General features: G+C 38.7%; 1 protein-coding gene across 7 annotated transcripts; it reads right to left on the bottom strand.

The window, feature by feature from the left end:
* Positions 1-2478: 2478 nt before the first annotated feature.
* LOC132626434 (bifunctional protein FolD 2-like) lies at positions 2479-20598 on the bottom strand. Of its 7 annotated transcripts, XR_009577290.1 has the most exons (7): positions 20305-20596; positions 13471-13790; positions 11283-11519; positions 11046-11213; positions 10346-10588; positions 3435-3479; positions 2480-3101 (listed from the first exon to the last, which is right to left on the bottom strand). XR_009577290.1 is itself a non-coding variant. In XM_060341299.1 (6 exons), the coding sequence occupies exons 1-6, from the start codon at positions 20450-20452 to the stop codon at positions 3091-3093; spliced, it is 978 nt and encodes a 325-aa protein (XP_060197282.1). In that variant the 5' UTR covers positions 20453-20597; the 3' UTR covers positions 2481-3090. The 7 variants fall into 7 exon arrangements, 4 of the variants coding, with proteins under 4 accessions (XP_060197282.1, XP_060197279.1, XP_060197281.1 ...); XR_009577289.1 differs by having other exon boundaries at positions 2479-3479; XR_009577288.1 differs by lacking the exon at positions 3435-3479 and having other exon boundaries at positions 2481-3101.
* Between the last annotated feature and the right edge of the window lie 489 nt (positions 20599-21087).

The raw sequence follows: 21087 nt of genomic DNA, 5'->3' as shown, positions 1-21087 counted from the left end.
CTCAACCCAAGCTATTACTCAAAAATGACACTATTCCCACATTCATGACCCATTTTCTATCTCCTTCTACAATCCAAGTGTTTCAACTTCTCAATACCTTAAATAACATGGAAATATCATAAAACTTACCTTAGATGTTGTAGGAATAAGCTTTGGGTGGAAATACTTCACTTGAGCCAAAACCCTAGTTCATCTCCAATGAGATTTCTTAACTTGGATGATCTTTAATGAGTTTCTTACACTTGGTTTGCTTAGTTTGATGAAGTTGATCATAAATTTCTCTTGTGTTCTTGTAGATGAAGAGTGGAGAGGGTTTCTAGAGAGTTCTTGAAGTGTTGGATGAAAAATGAAATGAAATAATGACTTGGTCCCTTTTTAATATCGTGAAAGTCTGATCTGTCGGGAAATTATACAGACACTTATACGGTCTGTATAAACTTATACGGTTCGTATAAGTTACCGTGAAATCGCCCCTTTAACCACTCGATTCTGTGCCCATTATACGGCACGTTATATGGGCCGTATAATTTTATACGATCCGTATAAGTGACCGTAAAATCACCTCTTCAACACCTCGCCTCTGTGACCATTATACGACACATTATACGGGCCGTATAACTTTATACGGTTCGTATAAGTGACCGGAAAACCTCACCAGTGAGGGACTTCACTGTGACAATTCTGCGGACCATTATACGGACCGTATAATCGGTCGTGGAACCCATCTTCTCTCTGATCTTGTTCTTGTCACTTGGTTTGATCTCCAATCCTTACGGAACCTTCTTGATACTTGTTTATCGCCTCATTAACGATCTAAGGGACATTATAATTATTCTCCAAGACGCTATTAAATCATCATTAACTTGTTACTCGTAAATCCTTTTCGATACATAACATATACCTTGCCTTTGCTCGGCAGCTTTCTTCCCTTACCTCGAATGTCTTTGAAATCTTAATTAGGGGCATCAAATGTCATCTCTCACTTATCGAAATGTCGTATACTCGTGCTCTTTGTTAGTCTATTCACGGTGCATCAACGAAAAATTTTTCGAGGTGTAACATGCCCTCAAGTAGACAGGGAGACGGACCAGACCCCTAGGCAGCTTCATCAACGATTGTACAGGAGTGCTCCACTTGTTCCGGAGCTGCAATTCAGCTGGTACTATTCTTTTGTGTATATATGGGCATGGCGGGATCCTGTCCCGTCCTTATGATATTATGCACTCCATGTAGAGGCTCGTAGACAGATGTGTATAGTTAGATGTTTTATGACCTCTCCGGTTCACATTTTGTTATATCATTTTTGGCACCCTTGTCGGCTTGTTTATATGAGCATAGTTTGATAGCGAATTTACATGTGCATATATCTCTTGGACTTATGCCCTTACGGATTATGGTGCTTATGAGTTAGCTTTATAGTCCACTTAGATATAGATTATGGAATGTAAGTCATGAGGTGCTCGGCAGGTTAACTCCGAGTGCCCGTCATGACTCTTCGGTTGGGTCGTGACATTAACATTTTCAACTCGCACGAAACTACTAGCAACTACCCACGCATCCGTATAATCTTCCAAATCATGTCCCACCTTTAGTCTAATGTTTCACATCCCTCGTATCATTAACTCTTGTTTGCACGCAAAATGACAAGTTTTGCAGGTAGTACACACTCTCATTTATTTCACTAAGATCAAGACGTTTGAATCTGAATATACATATGAATCTTAAGATGTGCATTGAGATTTAGATGTTCGAATCTAAATGCACATCTAATTATTAAGATGATGTATTAAGATCTCAATATAAAATAATTAAGACGGTTTATTTGTTCAACATCTGAATATATAAAATTTATCTGAATTTAAAAATTAATATAAATAAAATTTCATAAAATACTAAGTTCAAATATTGTATCAACAAAATATTTTAATAAATTATATGACGGTTAGTGGTGGTGATGGCTAGCGCTAGCGATGGCAGTGGTAGTTGTGGGTGTGAATTGGGGATGGCCTTGGCTAGTTGTGGCTAGTAAGTAGTGGTGATGGTAGCTGGTTGTCGTGGTTAGTGATAGTGGTTGATGGTGATAGTTGGTGGCGGCGACTGTTAATGAAGGCGCGGTTGGCATCCTATAGGGGTGACTAATGGTTTTACTTGTTGTGGTAATTGTGGTTGGTGGTGATGATTATAAATGGTAACTGGTGATTTGGTGAAAGTTGATTGCAGGGATTGGCAGTAGTAGTGGCTGTGCCTGAGTATGGTGGGTGGTGATTAAAATTCAGACCTAAAAAACAAACTAACTTTCTGACTGAATTAAGATTATGACATTCATTAAGTGCAAGCAAATGAAGCCTTAAACCTAAACAATTGGAAACTTCTGCGGGGCGCCACATCTCTTTACTTTCAATGACCAGCCTTAGATCATTAAGGTACAGGAGGACCTTTTTAGAAAGACAAAGCAAGGTTCACTATCATTGTAAACAAGATTGGAGCACAGAATTTAAATCTTCCACAATCAAAAGTTGAATTTTTCTGAGGATCTTTTTCCTTTTTTGTGGTTAAAGTGACAAAATTATAGTGTGAACGTTGAACCTCATATACAAGTGCTATATAAAAGTAGAAATTCATACAGAATATGATTATCATGTATACCCTACCATCTACGCTAACAAATGCTCCAAAATTTTAGAGAATACACGAATGCTTCTCAGAGTATGTGCAAAGGAGTGAAAACTCCTTCAAGAACTCTTTGATTCATTTCTTTCAAAGTTGTCCAGACGAGTGTCAAAAGAACCAAATTCCATGGTCATGCTTTTCTCCTTTTTCTTCTGAATATCAACTTAGAAACAAGTCTTTGCCAGTGTTCAGCATTACACATTCGATTCAGAACAGGTTACAGATTCCACAACCAAATGACAACCTGCAATGAATTAGTAAGTGGTTCGCATCTTTCCCAACCTCCCGCACATGAATAAAAAACTAAAAAGTATTTTCTTCCTCTTTGCTGATAGCTTCCCATGCTGCTAACCACTCAGAAAGTGGGTTGATTTTCTCAGTTGGAAACATATCGGTTATATTACAGAAACCAAGTTGTGGTCAACCATAGCCTGTTGATGTCAGAAATGAAAAGAAAGTGTTAACAACGGAATCACCAACCAAAGTATAGTGGGTACTTAGCCAAGACACAAGCCTCCATCGGATGCACATCACAAGGCTTGCACACCTAGAGACATTTTTCCAAAAGGAATCTGAAGAGTATTAAACACAAGGGACTTCTGATAAGATAGAAGCCAACAACCACAAGGAATTAAAGCAATTTTTCCCTTGTAAGTAAAGAATAAGAAATTACTGAATTTAATGAAAGAATGTATTGGAAAAAGTGGTTCTAACTTCATATCAGAGTTGAACAACTGCACATAACTTTAAGCATTAGTACACACCTTGTTTGTTGCGGGTGATCATTTAAAAGTGTCTCATGATAATATCTGTAAAGTATTAAGTGGAAAGTTAACTATTGGAAAAGCAATTTGTTTCTTCTTCAATAATGTAGGAAAAACAATTGTTTTGAGGGGCAAATCCTTTTGCTTATATAATTTGGGCTTGTGTGCACATGTATAGGAGTAACACCCTATTTAGGTGTTCTACTCGTAAAGTTTGTTACCTGTCAAAAGGACCTTACAATAAACCAAAAAAAGCTTGCTTGTTTAGATTGTAATCTCCTTATATCTATACTTGAGTACACAGAAAATATATAAAATCTGGACTGACAGAATCAATTAATACATTTTGCTTTATATCCTAGATTACTCTCAAAAGAAAACTACCACAAGAAATTAGAATTACCAAAGATTTTGTTTCCTAAACTATACCAAATTACACAAGATAATTGTAGGACTCACAGATAAGGGGGTATACATCCCTGCATTGCTCACTCTCTTTTGAGCCGAGGGTCTATCGGAAACAACCTCTCTATCCCGTAAAGGTAGAGGTAAGGTCTGCGTACATCCTACCCTCCACAGACCCCATTTTTGGAATTACACTGAGTATGTTGTTGTTGTTGTTTGTTTCCTAAACTATACCAAATTACACAAGATAATTGTCGGACTCGCAGATAAGGGGGTATACATCTTAAGGCTGCTTGAATAAGTCACACAAAACCCCCAAACTTGTAGTTTTTATTTTTATTTTTATTTTATTTTTTGATACGGTAACAAATTTGTAAAAAAATCACAAAAGGCTGTGAGGACCATATTTACAGAGAGTATGTCGCAAAAATTCTAGACTAAACAATATCTACTGCTCCATAGAGACTCTAGGACTAGTAGTAGAGACTCAGTGTCTTCTTATGTCCTCTTGTTTACACCAAAAATGAGAAAGCAAAATACAACTAAGTTTTATCTCTTGGACTGGGTTGTGTTTGCCTCCAAAGCATCTTAGATTCCTTTCCTTAATCCACCATATGCTGTCCAGGATCATATTCCATCTTCCTTTTGAGCTGTTGTGCCAGGATATCGGTGTATTCATTGGCATGCTAGGAAGATGTCCCATAGTTGTGCAGTCACTTACAGTGCATGAAAAGATGACTATCTGTTTCTGCATTTTTCCCACATAAGTGGCAAATAGAACAAAGTTGCATTCCCCTTCTTTGTAGGTGACTATATGTATTCCCCAAACATATAGTTATTATAGAGTTTAGAAGAACTTAATACATTATTTCAGGTCTCTTTTTTTATTTTATCATTGAAAAGCATATCACGTAACTTTTACATCTGAAAGAGAAATTGTTACACCTTGGAAATTTTCCGTTAACGTACAGTGAATAGACTAACGAAGGGCACGACGCATACAATGTTTTGATAAGTAAGAAATAGCATTTGACGATCCTAATCGAAATTTTAAAGACAATCTGAGGTGAGGGAAGAAGGTTGTCGAGGAAAGCAAGGGGTATGTTGTGTGTCGGGTAAGAATTACGAGTGACAAGTTAAGGATGGCGTAATGATGTCTTGGAGAAGAGTGATAACGCCCCTTAGATTGGTATTAAGGTGTTAAAGAAGTGTCAAGAAGGCTCCATAAGGATTGGAGATCAAACGAGTCGACGAGAACGAAATTGGAATAGCTGGGCATTATACGGCCCAACATACTGGCCGTATAAATTATACTGGCCGTATGTTAAGCCGTATATTTAGCCCAGATGGGCAACCTTCACTGGACCAAACATACAGCCTGTATAAAATGTACGGACCGTATGTTGGTCCGTATGTTCATGTCGGGACAGATTGTATGATTTATATAAGAGGAACCAAGTTCATTTATTTCATTTCATTTTCACCTCTCACTTCAAGAACACTCTAGAAAACCCTCTACTCTTCATCCACAAGAACTCAAGAAAGATTCAAGATCAACTTCATCAAACCCACAAAATCAAGTGTATGTGTTATACCTCGGAACTTTGGGTTGCGAAGCGGCGAAGGAACTAACGGAAGTTAAGACGAGCATGATGTCCCTACAAGTAAGAAGGGATACTTCATAATCCTAGTTAAGATTTCAAAGAAGTTAAAGGCAAGGGAGAAAAGCTCGTTAAATGAAACTTCACCGCAGTTCAGCAAAAAGGGGGTTCGACGATCGTTCCTTGTACCGTCGAACAAGACGACGCCCCGTCGATTTTGTCGTAAAAGTTAAGCTGGAGCGAAGCCATTCGACGAACAGGTCGACGCTCCGTCGATCAGTTCGACGGATCGTCCTTCTCACCGTCGAATGAGGAGAAATGACAGATTGCTCACTGGAAATTTAATGGTTTCGACGGTCGGATCGACGCCCCGTCGATCCAATCGACGCTCCGTCGATCGCACCGTACATCTCGGATGGGACTGATTTCATGAATTAATATAAGACCCCTCCTCCATTTTATTTTATTTCATCTTCCACTCTCTTCTCTCCAAGAACTCTCTAGAACCTTCTCCACCATTCATCCACAAGAAATCAAAGGAAAACCATGGTCAACTACACCAAATCCATGAAATCAAGTTTATGAAACTCATTAAAAGTTCATCTAAGCCAAGAAAACTCAAGAAGAATGAGTTAGGGTTTTGATGCAAGAAGAGAAGTTCCACTCTAAGGTGAGTTTTATGACCCTTTTATATGGTTTGAGTGGTTGAAAGTTGAAACACTTGAATTGTGAAAAGACATAGAAATTGGGTCATGAATGTGTGAATAGTGATTAGAATAAATTATGAATGTTGGTATGATGTGATTGTGAATATGTTGTAAGTGACATTTAGACCATGGAATAAGTATTATATATGAGAAAACGCGATAACGAATTATAATCATAATTGTGGAGAAATCTAAGAGGAATGGTGAATTGTGGTAAATGTAGATAAATGATGATTGTTATTGCTATATTGTGGATGTTGTTATTAACGTTGGGAGTTGATATAGAATGTGGGAAGAGTAGTATAAATAAAGGAAGTGCTGCCCAATTTTCCCGAGAAATAGTAGCGCGTTCTTATAGTCGATTAACTATCGTTAGTGCGAATTCTCTCTTGAAGGTAGAAACGTGATATCGAAGGAGAACAAGCAAGCGATAGCTTAGTTAAACGTCAAAGGTATGTAAGGCTAGTCCTTTCCTTCTATGGCATGAATCCTATAATATGACTTTCTTTCTTCTCCATGAATCTCTTAAGTTCCGAAAAGATACGAGCGGACATCCCTAATTAGCTACACAAGGTAATGAGTTAGAGCATAGGAGTTCTAGGTGTTCATGATATGATGTCATTATTGCTTACTCTCACCTCATATACTATTCCCTTCAAGGTGAGGCAGGATGTTAATGAGTGCTCCATAATGGAATCGGGGGATCACGACCATACGTCACCCCGATAAAGCATAGTTGTCTTTGAGTCCTTATGCATGCACTATGATATGTATATTATGATGATGATATAACACCGCACCTACTTGGTCGGGCAGTCACCACTAAGGCGGGCAGCTATACACCATGGCCAGATGACATGGGCAGACACCACTAGTGAGCGGCAGGAGATGATTCCCCGGACGCGGGAGGCCTGGACACGGGCTAATGATTATCACACCGATCCGACATGGACGGGCAGCTTATATATTTATGCATTTATGATATGATGATGATTATGAGTAAGCCAGCATGCATCACTCCTTTTCTATGTGACAGTCATTACTCAGTACAATATTCGTACTGACGTCTGTTTTCTTTGGACGCTGCGTTCATGCCCACAGGTAGACAGGGAGGTGATCCTGCTCCAAACTCGTAGGGGCTGTTAGCTGTTGAGAGCACTCCATTGTTCCGAAGGTGCTTGTGGTTTTCCTTTTATGTACATGTATGTTTTGGGCACGACGGGGTCCATCCCGTCCATATGTCTAGTACTCTAGTAGAGGATCGTAGATATGCAGTGTAGGTGGTATGGTCTCACGAGGTTGTTATATATATATATATATATATATATATATGTATGTATGTATGTATATGTATGTATATATTATTTCAATGACCAAAAGGCTTGTGCATATAAAAGTATTTATATCTTCGAAGGAAAGATGATTTTCTTGTAACTCGAGTGTAATATTGATAAAAGCATTAAATGGTAGTGATAAGCAGTAAAACGGAGGGTGCTCGGTGGTTAGCCCCGGGTACCCGTCGCGGCCCCTGGTCGGGTCGTGACAGTATGAAACATAACAAAGTTCATCTAAGCCAAGAAATCCCAAGGGAAGTGAGTTAGGGTTTTGGTACAAGAAGAGAATTTCCACTCAAGGCTTATTCTTTCATTATCTAAGGTGAGTTTTATGATCATTCTATGTTGTTTAAGGTGTGAAAAGTTAAAACACTTGGATTGTAGAAGGATATAGAAAATAGGTCATGAATGTGGAAATAGTGTCATTGTCGAGTGGTAATTTGGGGTGAATTATGAATATTGATATGTTGTGATTATAAGTATGCTATAAGTGACATTTAGAACATGGGATAAGTATTATATGTGAGAAAACGCAATAGTGAACCATGACCATGATTATGGAGGAATTGAAGTGAAATTGTGAAATGTGGATAATGTAGATGAATAATGATTGTTGTCTATAATATTGTGAATGTTGTTATGGATGTTTGGGAATTGATATAAGATATGGAGAAAGTAGTAGAAACAAAGGAAATGCCACCCAATTTTCTCTAGCTTTAGAAAGCACGTTCTTATAATCGTCTAACTAATGTTAATACGAACTCCTTGAAGGTAAGGACGTGAGCATTGAAGGAGAACGATCAAGCGGTAGAATAGCTAAAGGAAAAGGTATGTAAGGCTAGTCCCTTCTTTCTAAGGCATGACTCCTATAGCATGAATCCTTCTATCTTTCCATGATTTTCCTACATAGCGGAAACTATGAGTCTACGATCATAAAGAGCTTCATACAAGATAAAGAAAAGAGACACGTTACTAGCATGACAATATTGATGATGAATCTAAGTCTAGAAATTCTAAAGCTCATGAATGACATTTCTACGAAGATGATGATCCTTATATGATTCCTATGATATTATTTCCCCTACCTCTCCATGACTTTCTTATATTCCGGGAACTATGAGTCAACATTGATAAAGATCTTCTTATGAGATAAAGATGAGGAATATGTCATGAATGTGATAATAATAATGATAAGTTTAAGTCTAGATATTCTAAAGCAAGATATGATGTTCACGAAGTTAATGATCTTACTTACGATCCCTTGATGTTGTTCATGGTGTACACTCACCTTAAAATGTCAGTTCCTTCAAGGTGAGATATGATGAATATGGTCACTTCATAATGTAATCGGGGGTTCTCGACCTTATGTCACCCCGATATTGTTATAGATTGTCTATAAGCTCTAATGCACGTCCTATGACCAATGTCCCGAAAAATTACGAGTCTATGTTCATAGAGGATTTCATACGAGATAAAGGTAAGAGATATGCCATAGATGCGAGGATGGTAATGATGAGCCTAAGTCTAGAGATTATAAAGTCTATCATACGATATTTATACGAAGTTTACGCTACGAATATGATATGATTTTCATAGATTGTCTTTAAATTCAAATGTATGCCTTATGGAAAGTTATGATAAGCTTATGAGATGTATGTGAAGGCAATGATGATGATGAGATATACCGAGCCTTGTTATGGCCGGGTACGGAAGATATGTATGTGATATTGTTGAGCCACTACGTGGCCGAATACGAATAATGTTTTATGTGTATGAGCAGATACGGTACTACGATGATGAATTATATAACACAATAATGTATGTGCTATGATGATTCATGTACTATGATTATGTATATATGATATATGTATGAAATGTATCCATCCTTAAAAGTCACGCAGGTTTTGCCTTCACCTTATGACTTATGATTTCTCTATCATGTTCATTTCATTCACGCCTTACATACTCAGTACAATGTTCGTACTAACGTCCGTTTTCTTTGGACGTTGTGTTCATGCCCACAGGTAGACAGGGAGACGGTGCAGACCTATAGGAGCTACCAGCAGATTTTCAGGAGCACTCCATTATTCCGGAGGTGCTATTTGGTTTATCCTTTTGTGTATATATATGTATATGTATTTTGGGCACAACGGGGTCTTGTCCCGTCCACATATGTCTAGTACTCTAGTAGAGGCTCGTAGATACGTATGTGTGGGTAGTATGGTCTCACGATGTTACTATTGTATCTATATTATCATTTTGATAGCCGAGAGGCTTATGTATATAAAAGTAATTATGTTTCCAAATGGAAAACGGTTTTTCCTATGATTTGAGCATCATATTAATGAATGTACGCTTAACGAGCATGATAAGTAATAGAATGAGTGGTGCTCGGTGGTTAGCCCCGGGTACTCGTCACGGCCCCTAGTCGGGTCATGACAGAAATCTTGGAACTGCATCAAAGAATCTCGAAAGTCAATTTGGGCTCTTATGTACCCCTCATTTCCTCTTTTGCCCAGAACACAAGGGGAAGAAGAAACGAAAATTTCATTACCAGTCGCAAGAGTATGCAAAATTTAGATTATCTAGGGAGCTATGTCACTCGGACTCTTCAAAAATGTTGTCACACCGTGGAGGATCCTCTGTAGGATACGACACGTACCTGTTGATTATTTTGAAAAGTCCGAGCAACATTGTGAAAAGTGAAATGCAGAACATGATTGTGGTTATGATCCATTCTATTAAAGAAATGGATATTGGGCCTAACTTAACACCAAAAACTAGCCCAAGAGGTGAGGATTGCTCAAGACCATATAAAGAGTTCAAATTCCCTTCCCATACTCGATGTGGGACCCAACACATACCTCGGGAGTTTCCTGCTAGAAACAATACGGTGTCCTCAATATTGGTAGATTAAAATTAAAAGCAACCAATTATTGGGTGTGCCTGTAAGTACGCTTAGCAGCATCAATAGTGTTGGAAAGGAGCATAGAGATTGTAATGGGTCCAACACCTCCGGGAACAGGGGTAATAGCTGAGGCCTTCACTATGGCTTCCTCATAGCAAACATCTCCAACCAGGCGATGTCTCTGCAAACTGCTAGTATCCTGCATAAGACCATAGCTATCAATATAAAGAATAAAAGGGCAGCCCGGTGCACTAAGCTCCCGCTATGCGCGGGGTCCGGGGAAGGGCCGGACCACAAGGGTCTATTGTACGCAGCCTTACCTTGCATTTCTGCAAGAGGCTGTTTCCACGGCTCGAACCCATGACCTCCTGGTCACATGGCAGCAACTTTACCAGTTACGCCAAGGCTCCCCTTCAGCTATCAATATAAAGAATGACACTCATAATTCACAATAGAGAAATTAGAAAAGTGAGGACTTAAGATTTAAAAGGTAGCTGCTCAGTGTGAACCAAGATATCTACAAAGGAACTATTGTAGGCTGTACCACTAGCATGCATAAAAAACTGAAGTGTAAATTGCCAAAGAAGAATCTAAAGTAAATTTAGCATGCACAACAAATCCAAGCATGGATTTGCAACATATCTGCTTGTGGTTACCTCAACTGAATTTGCACCCATATCAACAACAATAACCCCTGGTTTCAGCCAGTGCCCTCGGATCATGTTTGGAACTCCAATATCTGAAACCAATATGTCAGCCCCATGGGTTATTTGCTCTGGATTCCCAGTAAATGCATGCACAGTAGTGACTGTTGCATGGTGCCTCTGCGCATTATAAATGCACTAAGCCAAGGATAATAGTTTCCAATTTGGCAGCATAAGAAAATGGTCTACCTGCATTAGCAAAGAAGTGGGCGACCCCACAAGCTTGCTCCTCCCCACCACCACTACATTTTTCGCTTTGATTTCCACATCATTCCTGAGCAGTAACTCAATGCAACTCTTTGAAGCACAAGGGATGAATGATGGTTCCCTTCCCCGCATGGCAAGATTTCCCATATTGGTCGGATGGAAGCCATCCACATCTTTCTCCGGACTCACATAGCTTATAATCTTTTCGTCATCCAAGTGCTGTGCCCATAAATCAATTCCAAAGTTAGAATATGCTAAAGATCACCCTTTAGGACTAACTTCAAAAAGGAAAATCATCCGAACATGAAGAATCAGGAGAAGAATCTAGGGAAGAACCAATACAACACTTTTAATAGCTACATGTCTGACTTAGTACTTGACATGGCATCAAATGGGAGCCAAACCCAATAGGATAAAAAGAGTAGATACATGATAGAAACAACAACAATGAATAGAGAGACATGCCTATCAGCTGCACAAAGAGAAATGTTAAAAGCACACAGATTTAAGAGCGATGAGGTTGTTTTCTCCATGACCCAAAGAAAAAGGGCAGATATGAAGTGAGATTAAACTTGTACAGATCTGTCTTATCCACAGAAAGCCTTCTATTTCTTTCCAACAGAATAAACTGATAAGACTAAAGCATCCAAGCACCAACTCCCGCGCTTCTGATAACAGACAATACATAAGTGCTTCACGGCCAAAAGAGAGAATTAATCAATGACAGTTGTTTGCCCAATCACAATGAAGAAACATTTTGTGTAGTGTACAGTGTCCTTAGCTCTCACACTAAAATGCACCCATCCACAAAATTTACTTCCTCCTAATGAAGATTATCCACAGTAATTAGATGATTCCAAACAAGCCTTACAAGCAAGGGAAAAAACTATAGAAAAGCTTTCCTAGGACCATTAAGCCACCAATTAATTTTCAAAGGAGAAAAATCCTTCTCTAAGTTAGTGATGAGGACGACGACACCGCCACTGCTGCTAATAATAATAACACCGCTCAAGGAACGCATCATGGAAAGCATAACCATTGTCGGATATTTGCCTATTCAAGTTGTCTCAATCTCCAAAAGCATACCAATATTATGGATCAATAAAAAAGATAAAATGACATGGATCCAATTCCTGATCTTATCTCCTCTCTCTCTCTCTCTCTTTTTTTTTTTTTTTTTTTGATAAGGCCTCTTCTCAGATTTGTGGCGGTGAACAATTTGAAAATTGTGAATAGTAACTGCTTCCAATCGGCAAATTTTGTCGACAATATTTTTGTATGGTAATACATTCTTCAAAATCCCTTCTTTGCACGGCGTGTCCTCCCAACAAAAGAAAGTTATTTTTCTCATCCCCGCGTTGAATGAAATGTGAATGGACTTATATCTAACCTTTGCTAATCCCCTTCCACAAGAAAAAGAATGTCACCTATTTTCTTTACTGATCCATCTTCCTCTCCTTATCAAAATTAATTTTTTTTTTTTTAAGTTTATCAGACAGTTCATTCTCCTCAATGTTAAATTTTAATAACCATTTTCCTAGAAGGGCTTGGTTAAAAAGGTAATGATTCCTGACTCGCAATCCTCCACAAGAAATGGTGGACCTTAAATGTCCAGTATGATAAGAAAACCTTTACTAGATTTTCTTTTTCCTTCCCATTTAGGAATTTAATTCCATCTGCAATGGACATCAGCATCACAAAAAGTGACATACAATAAGCGGGAGATTTGACAAAGAAGTTTTCACAAGGATCAATCTCCCTCCCTTGAAAGAAACTGCTCCTTATAAGTAGCCAATATGGACTCATAGTGCTCAACATAATCAGTCTTGATTAATGTCTTTCTAATAGAAAGGAACAAAACTCTATGAAAGATTGGATGAGGAAAATTAGTGGGTGAGAATACTAACTAAATGTGACTACACGGCAAACACATAACAACAGTTTAAGGGCAAAGAAAGTGTAATATGAAACTTATGTGCTTTTGAGATCGTGATATATGGGTACATGTTGCACAATGAAAGCAGCATGAGCACATAGTTTCATCTGAAAAACAATCTGAAAACAGCTAAATCGAAAAGGAGCCTTGCTTTTAAAAGCTTGAAAATATAATTTGAAGTTAATAAAGAAATAAAGAAAAGATTCAGCAGAGAAATGGAGATGGGTAAATTACTTTTGGCAAAGGAAGCTGCACCATTACACCATGTATTAATGGATTCTCATTAAAACTTGAAACAGCATCAAGTAATTCAGCTTCACTGCAATCCTCTGGAAGTTCCACGGTGAATGGTGCTATTCCAACTTTCACGCAAGCTTTCATCTTAATATGGACAAAAGATTGAGAATCCCTCCTTCCACCCACAAGGATAACACCTAAACCTGGAGTTTTTCCAATCCTATTCTTCATTTCACAAATTTCAGCTGCTATCCGAGAGTTTATATTGTTTGCAATCGGCTTTCCCTCGAGCACTCTAGCTGTTTGCTCAATAGCTGCTTTATTTACACAACAGTAAAATATTAAGTACGCTTTTATACCAAAGATAATGTGCGTAAGGAATCACTCACAAATAAATTTGCTAAACAAACTAATCAACAGAAGCCGAAAAAAACATCACAGTTTTTTTCAAATAACGAAAAGTGCACTCTCATATGTACATTCTCACAGCGTTATTGATATCACGGTAGTTACTTTGCAACATGAGGAAGGTGGCCACGGAGTAGACTAATTGACATTATTTGATTTCTCGTCCATGCCATTGGAAGTTCAGGAAATTCTTTGTCATAAGTGAGTTCTTCAACAATTTTAAGGCTATAAAAGATAGTTCTTGAAACTTGGGTGACAACACACTATAGTTTTTCGTAATGTGATAAATACAGCAGCTACAACAACATACCCAGTGAATCCCACAGCGTGGGGTCTGGGGAGGGTAGAGTGTACGCAGACCTTACCCCTACCCGTAGGGAGGCTGTTTCCGGAAGACCCTCGGCTCAAGAAAAGGCATATGAAAGGTTAGATACGGGCAAACAAATCAAAGCAATTATGAAAATGAAAACTATGAAAGTAAATAAGCCATTATAAACCAACAGCTACTTGCAGATATCAAGAGACAAGAAACTATAGAGCAATATAACTACTCGTAAGAAAGGATAAACGCGACTACCTACTAGCCTTCTACCCTAATATGAGTCCTCCATACCCTCCTATCTAAGGTCATGTCCTCGGTAAGCAGGAAATGCGCCATGTCCTGTCTAATCACCTCTCTCCAATACTTTTTCGGCCTACTTCTACCTCTTCTAAAACCGTCGCTAGTCAGCCTCTCGCACCTCCGCACTGGGGCATTTGCATCTCTCCGCATCACATGCCCAAACCATCTCAGCCTCGCTTCCGCATCTTGTCTTCCACTGAGGCTACTCCAACCTTGTCTCGGATGACTTCATTCCTAATCCTATCGCTCCTAGTGTGCCCATACATCCATCGCAGCATTCTCATTTCCGCCACTTTCATCTTCTGAACATGAGATTTCTTGATTGGCTAACACTTCGCCCCATACAACATAGTTGGTCTAACCACCACTTTGTAGAACTTGCCTTTAAGTTTTGGTGGCACCTTCTTGTCACACAACACTCCGGAGGCAAACTCCATTTCATCCACCCTGCACCAATACGGTGTGTGATGTCATCATCAATCTCCCTATTTCCTTGTATAATAGACCCAAGATACTTGAAACTATCTTTCTTCTAAATGACCCGGTTGCCAAGCTTCACTTCCATGTCCGCCTCATGCACTATATCACTGAACATGCACTCCAAGTACTCTGTCTTGATCTTACTCAACTTGAACCCTTTAGACTCCAGAGTTTGTCTCCAAACCTCCAGCTTAGCGTTAATTCCGCTGCGAGACTCGTCAATCAGGACTATGTCATCTGCGAATAACATACACCATGGCACCTCACCTTGAATTTGCCGCGTCAATCCATCCATCACCAAGGAAAATAAAAATGAGCTAAGAGCTGATCCCTGGTGCAACCCCATCACCACTGGAAAGCGTTCTGAGTCTCCTCCCATAGTCCTTACCCTGGTCTTGGCCCCATCATATATGTCCTTGATCGCCCTAATGTACGCCACAGGTACACCTCTAACCTCCAAGCATCTCCATAGAACCTCTCTCGGCACTTTGTCGAATGCCTTTCCTAGGTCGATGAATGTCATGTGCAAGTCCCTCTTCCTCTCCCTAGACTGCTCCACCAGTCTCCGTACAAGATGAATAGCTTCTGTAGTTGAGTGCCCTGGCATGAATCCGAACTGGTTCTCTGAGATAGACACGCCTCTCCTCACCCTCATCTCCACCACCCTTTCCCACACTTTCATAGGTCGATAAATACAGTAGCTACTAGTTTGTAAATGTGCAGTGCACAAGTTATTAGGGAAAGATTGATGAATTATTACTTTATTATGTAATTGACAATATTTTCTTTTATGAAGTAATTGGTTTCATTAAATGGCATCAAGAATATGCAATATTACAAGTAGGAACAGAATGCTACATAGTAGCATCAAAAAGCAAAATCAAACCTGTTAGCTACGCTACAAATATGCTATCTTAGGTACAAAGTGCTAACAAAGTTCAAAAAGTTTTCTGGGGAATCTACAGGCTTAGCATTTTCCCAGCTATATAAATACAGAAGAGTGTTAGCTTTTAGGTGTGATCAGGAGTTGATGCTCCAAAAGATACCAGCAGGTCATTCTCCAGATACTTCTGATGGTATGATCAACTTTCCAGCTACCCAGCTTTCGAAAGCTTCCTTGATACTGAGTGGCATGACCCAGCTAATACCAAAAACAGAGCAGAACATGTCCAAATATCAGTAGCAACTGTACAGTGCAGGAATAAGTGAGTATTGGTTTCTGCTTCCCCTTGACACATAAAGCACCTGCTAACTATCTGGAAATTCCTTTTGACAAGATTATCTTGAGTCAGGCATGCTTCATAAAGTGCAGTCCAACTGAAACAGATGATCTTGGCTGGCAGTTTGATTTTCCATATTGATTTCCATGGCAATCCTTATTCAACTTGTACCCTGCCTTCACAGTATACCTTCCATCACTTGTGCCACCCCATTTGAATTTGTCTGCATCATGTTCATTCAATAAGATGCCTTCAAGTGCATCTAACATTCTGACTAAATCCACCACCTCCAAATCCTATAAGTTCCTCCTTAGAATAATGTTTCAGATGGGGCCATCTTTGTTATAGATGATTGTAGAGTCAGGATCACATGCAATCTGAAAAAGTGTGGTTATCATGCTTCAAGATTGAATTTTCAAGCCATTTATGTTTCCAGAATTTGATTTGTTGTCCATTCCCAATTGTGAAATGCTGGAGCTCTGAGAATTCCTCCCATAATTTGCATATGTTTTTTCACACACACCCCATGATGGACTCTTGTATGTTTTGTGCACCGATGGCTTTGAGTAACATGTTTGCGTTGACCATCTTTCTCCACAGAGTTTGTTTCTCCTGTGTGTACCTCCAAAGTCACATCTCCTGTGTGTACCTCCAAAGTCACTTCATCAGGAGGCACTTGTTGTGAGTTGCCAAGTCTTTAATTCCAAGTCTACCTTGGTGCTTTGGTAAAATGACCCTCTGCCACTTTACCAGGTGGAATTTATGCTCGATGCTATTTGCTTGCCAAAGGAAAATCCTCCTTATCCTGTCCAGATGAATTAACACTTTGTTGGGAATATGGTGGAGAGACATGGGGTATGTGCGAATGCCATTTGTGAGTCCGCAGCCAATATATTCATCACCCTCTTTAACCTTTCAGCCAACATCCTGTAGAAACTCCCCACCAAACTAATTGGTCTGAATTCTTAGATATCCACTGCACCTACCCTTTTAGGGATTAGGGCAATGAAAGAAGCGTTAAAGTTCTTCTCATATTCCCTGTCTGATAGAAAAAGTTGATTGCAGCCATAATGTTATCCTTCACCACTGACCAACAACGCTTGTGGAAAGCCATATTGAACCCATATAAGGTGAGAGCCATTTCCCCTTCACAACTACTGATGGTTCCTTCCACTTCATCAACAGAAAAGGGTTTTTAATGCGTCTGAAATTTTGGAACAGTCAGGTCTGAACTTTGGCCTCCGGCTCTCACTTCCCTGGTACAAGTTGTTATAGAAATTAATAATCTCCCTCTTAACTGTTTCTTGAACATCAACCCAGTGTTGTCAAAGGCACGCTTAAAGTGCGCTTAAGCCCTGAAGCGAGGCTCAAAACATGTTGAGCGCTTCGCCTCGCTTTATTTGCGCTTCAGTGTCATCAACAAGGCTCTAAGACATACTTTTCCTTGATAATGAGCCTCTCTTGAAGAGGTGACACTAGATAATTGATATTTCACTTTATCGTAATGTTTTTACAATTTTGTTGTCCATATATTTGTTGTTCATGCTTATTATTATTAGTCTTGGACTAAACATATATATATATATATATATATATATATATATATATATTTGTATTTTTTCACCATTGCGCCTTTTTTCATTAAAGCCCACGCTTTATTTGCGCTTTGCGCTTAAAGCCCCAGCTGACCTTAGAGCTTTTTTGCGCTTGTCGCTTTTAATAACACTGCATCAACCTGTCCCCATTCACTCTAATTAATCAAGGTGCTATCTATTAACATAAGCAATCTTGTGAGATTTCTTCGTGTCTAGCCACTTCTTGAAGCTCTATCATTGAGGTTGCTCTCGCTTCAAGTTTTTGCACATTGAGTACCCTATCTTCCTCAACACTTTCTAGTACTTTAATTTGTTAAGCACATCCCTCTTTCTTCGGTCCAGGTTGCCTAAAGTATCTCTACTCGATTCTTTAAATTTGAGTTTCAGCATCTTAATTTCCAAAGGAATCCCACCAATCTTTTACCATTTCCGAAATCCTTCAGATTCAAGTCACCCTGTTTCAAACATAAAGTAGGATTTTTTCGCTGTCCAATTGCCACATCGTAACTAAATTGGGTTGTGATCTGAGGTTATTTTCCGTAAAACAAATTGTCTGATGTTACTGAAACTGTCATCCCAATCTGCGGAGAAATTTGAATTGTCACATTTAATCCCAGTAAGGATACCACCGCAGAGAAGAGGATTGATAAGTTCCATATCTTGTATTAACTCTGAGAACTCTTGCGTAGCCGAACTGAGTCTTGTGTTGTTCTTTTTCTCCCCCACAAATCTAGTAACATTGATATCCCCTGCTACTATCCAAGGAAATTGCCAGAGCCTCTAACTGTGGCCAGTTCAAAGTGCTCTTATGTACATACCTACTGATGTGGGCCATAAACAGGTGAAATAACCCACCTAAACCCATTGACAGTGCTTGAAAGTTGAACATAAATTGAGTAGTCACTCACAACACAATCAACTAGTTCGCATTGACGCCTATTCCACAGAATGATTACCCCTCCCCTACTATTTATTGCTTCCAAAGCTCTGAAATCCAACCACCTGTTGGGCCAGATCTGTCTTTTTGTCTCCTTTTGCTAGTGTTGAATTTTCGGTTCTTGAAAGCAATATATATCAGTTTTCCAACCATTTATCAGTAACTTTATAATCTCTTCTCCTGCTGGAGTTCAATCCCCTCACATACGAACAATTAATTTGACCTCTAGTCAAGCAAAGATTACGTTCAGTCCATGAGTATTCTCTTCCGACTCCCCATAATTGATGTTGAACACTTATCCTTCGAGTTCCCTGCTGCCTTCTTTTTCTGCTGTATATCTCTTATGTTTCATCTATATTTTTGTTGTAAGGAGAAGATTCCTTTCTGAATGGCTAGTTGAACAGATTTGATAGGGGAGTTAGAATGTTCCATTCTAAATCACATTATATACATTTTCTAAACCATCTTAGTGTGTTATCAGTGAAACTTTATATGTATAAAACAAACAGCTTTTTGAATCGCATTGCAAGGGCATCAAAACCACACCCACGAGAAAAGAACCTCATTAACCTTAGATCTCACTAAAGAAAACATAGCCATGTTTTAGCACACTTTTTTTGTTTACTCAAGGACTTTGCTAGTAACAACAAACTTGGCATCTAAAAGATATACAAGTTATGCATATGACTCAGCCAGAACCATCAAAATCATCAATCAACTTTATCCCAACTCGTTCAGGATTGGGGCGTTGTTGTTGTTTATCAATACAGCATGATATCAATCTTTCGGACTACGACCACAGAGATCTTGAACTTTTTTACCAGACACGCCAAATTACTTAAGACTATTAGAACGCTGATATTTTTTATCTTCCAGGTTATTCCGAACACCCCCCAAACCTGATTCTCACTCAATTAATCGCCCATTTTCCATCAATCATTATTCTCACTTCGAAGGATAGCAAACACATGCTATATTTGAAATTAGGGTTGTAATAAGGGATCCAAAAGGTTACAGGAAAGATGAGTAAACAAATGTCGAGCACCAAGGCTCGAGAGAAAGTACCTTCTTTTTTGCTTGATCAACAGGGCAGGATACTACCTTTAAGGACAGGCAATGTATTAGAGAAAATAATAAATGCATTAGCTTTGATATTATTAATCTCTTATTTGGTAGTGTTTTTCAACCTATTTATGACTAATACTATACACCAGGTTTAGTACTATTCTTATACAACCATGGTATTAGCAATACAAGAGTTATTAATACATGAATAAGCATCGTTAAAGATAGAACCGCCCTAACTAGACCAAACAAAACAGTAGATAAGAAATAATCTCAGCATGACTAATTTCAGCATTAATAATACACCATATTCAATACTATTCTTATACACTCTAACAAATGACTCCCTATTCTGAAAAGAGCATAACGCATTGTATTGAATTGATGGCCCCACCACAAATAATAGAAAATATATGCTAAGAGGTGAGCCAAACATGAAGAAAATAGGAAGAGCATTACCAATTGTTCTGTTAAAATAAATAGAGGAAGGAAAGCAGCACTAACAGTTAGTGTTGATGGATGTATCCTTGTTGGGAATCCAAATGTCAGGAAGATCAACGGATGTAAGGGGTGGAAACCATAGACGGTGTCTCTTTGAATGAAATGATTTCTCCAACATTCGATAAAACATCATTCCCCGTCTTTCTTGCATCTCTATTGTGTTATGGGAAAGAAAAAGAAAAGAATCTGTTAAAGAGTTTTCTGAGAGGACGGTGGGAAAAAGTTTAGGAACAAGTCACTACATAGATGCCAACATGAAAAAGGAAAAAGAAAAAAAAAACTAGACGCTAACCACGATGTGGAACTTTCGTGGTTTCCAATTTGAAAGTACTACCTCATGTGTCAAATTATTTGTGGCTTTATTTTTTACATGCCCCGTAAAAAATATTAATTACTAGAGATATTTGACGAACTTTATCTTATTTATATCTAAGTTATAATCTTCATTAAATATTTACTCTGTTTATGTGTCATTTTCATTAATGATAAATTTCTTCTAATGTAAAATGAGGAAAACATTTACCCAGTCTACTGTGTAATGTGAAGGATGAATCCATCAACCATCTATTCTTTGAATGTACTTATGTTGCAGGTGTATGGAACAAGCTGTTGGTATGGCAAGGAATCCATTGACATGCTATGACCTGGAACCATGAAATGGCTTGGGCTTGGAGTCATATCAAGGGCAGAAGTCCTGGGGAGGAAATATACAAAATGGTGTTGGCTGGCTGTGTGTATCAAGTATGGCAAGAGAGGAACCAATGCATTTTTTAATCCAAGAGAAGA

Source organism: Lycium barbarum, chromosome 2 (assembly GCF_019175385.1).
Source record: "Lycium barbarum isolate Lr01 chromosome 2, ASM1917538v2, whole genome shotgun sequence".
Classification (NCBI taxonomy): Eukaryota; Viridiplantae; Streptophyta; class Magnoliopsida; order Solanales; family Solanaceae; genus Lycium; species Lycium barbarum.
This window is presented reverse-complemented; position numbering and strand designations above follow the sequence as displayed.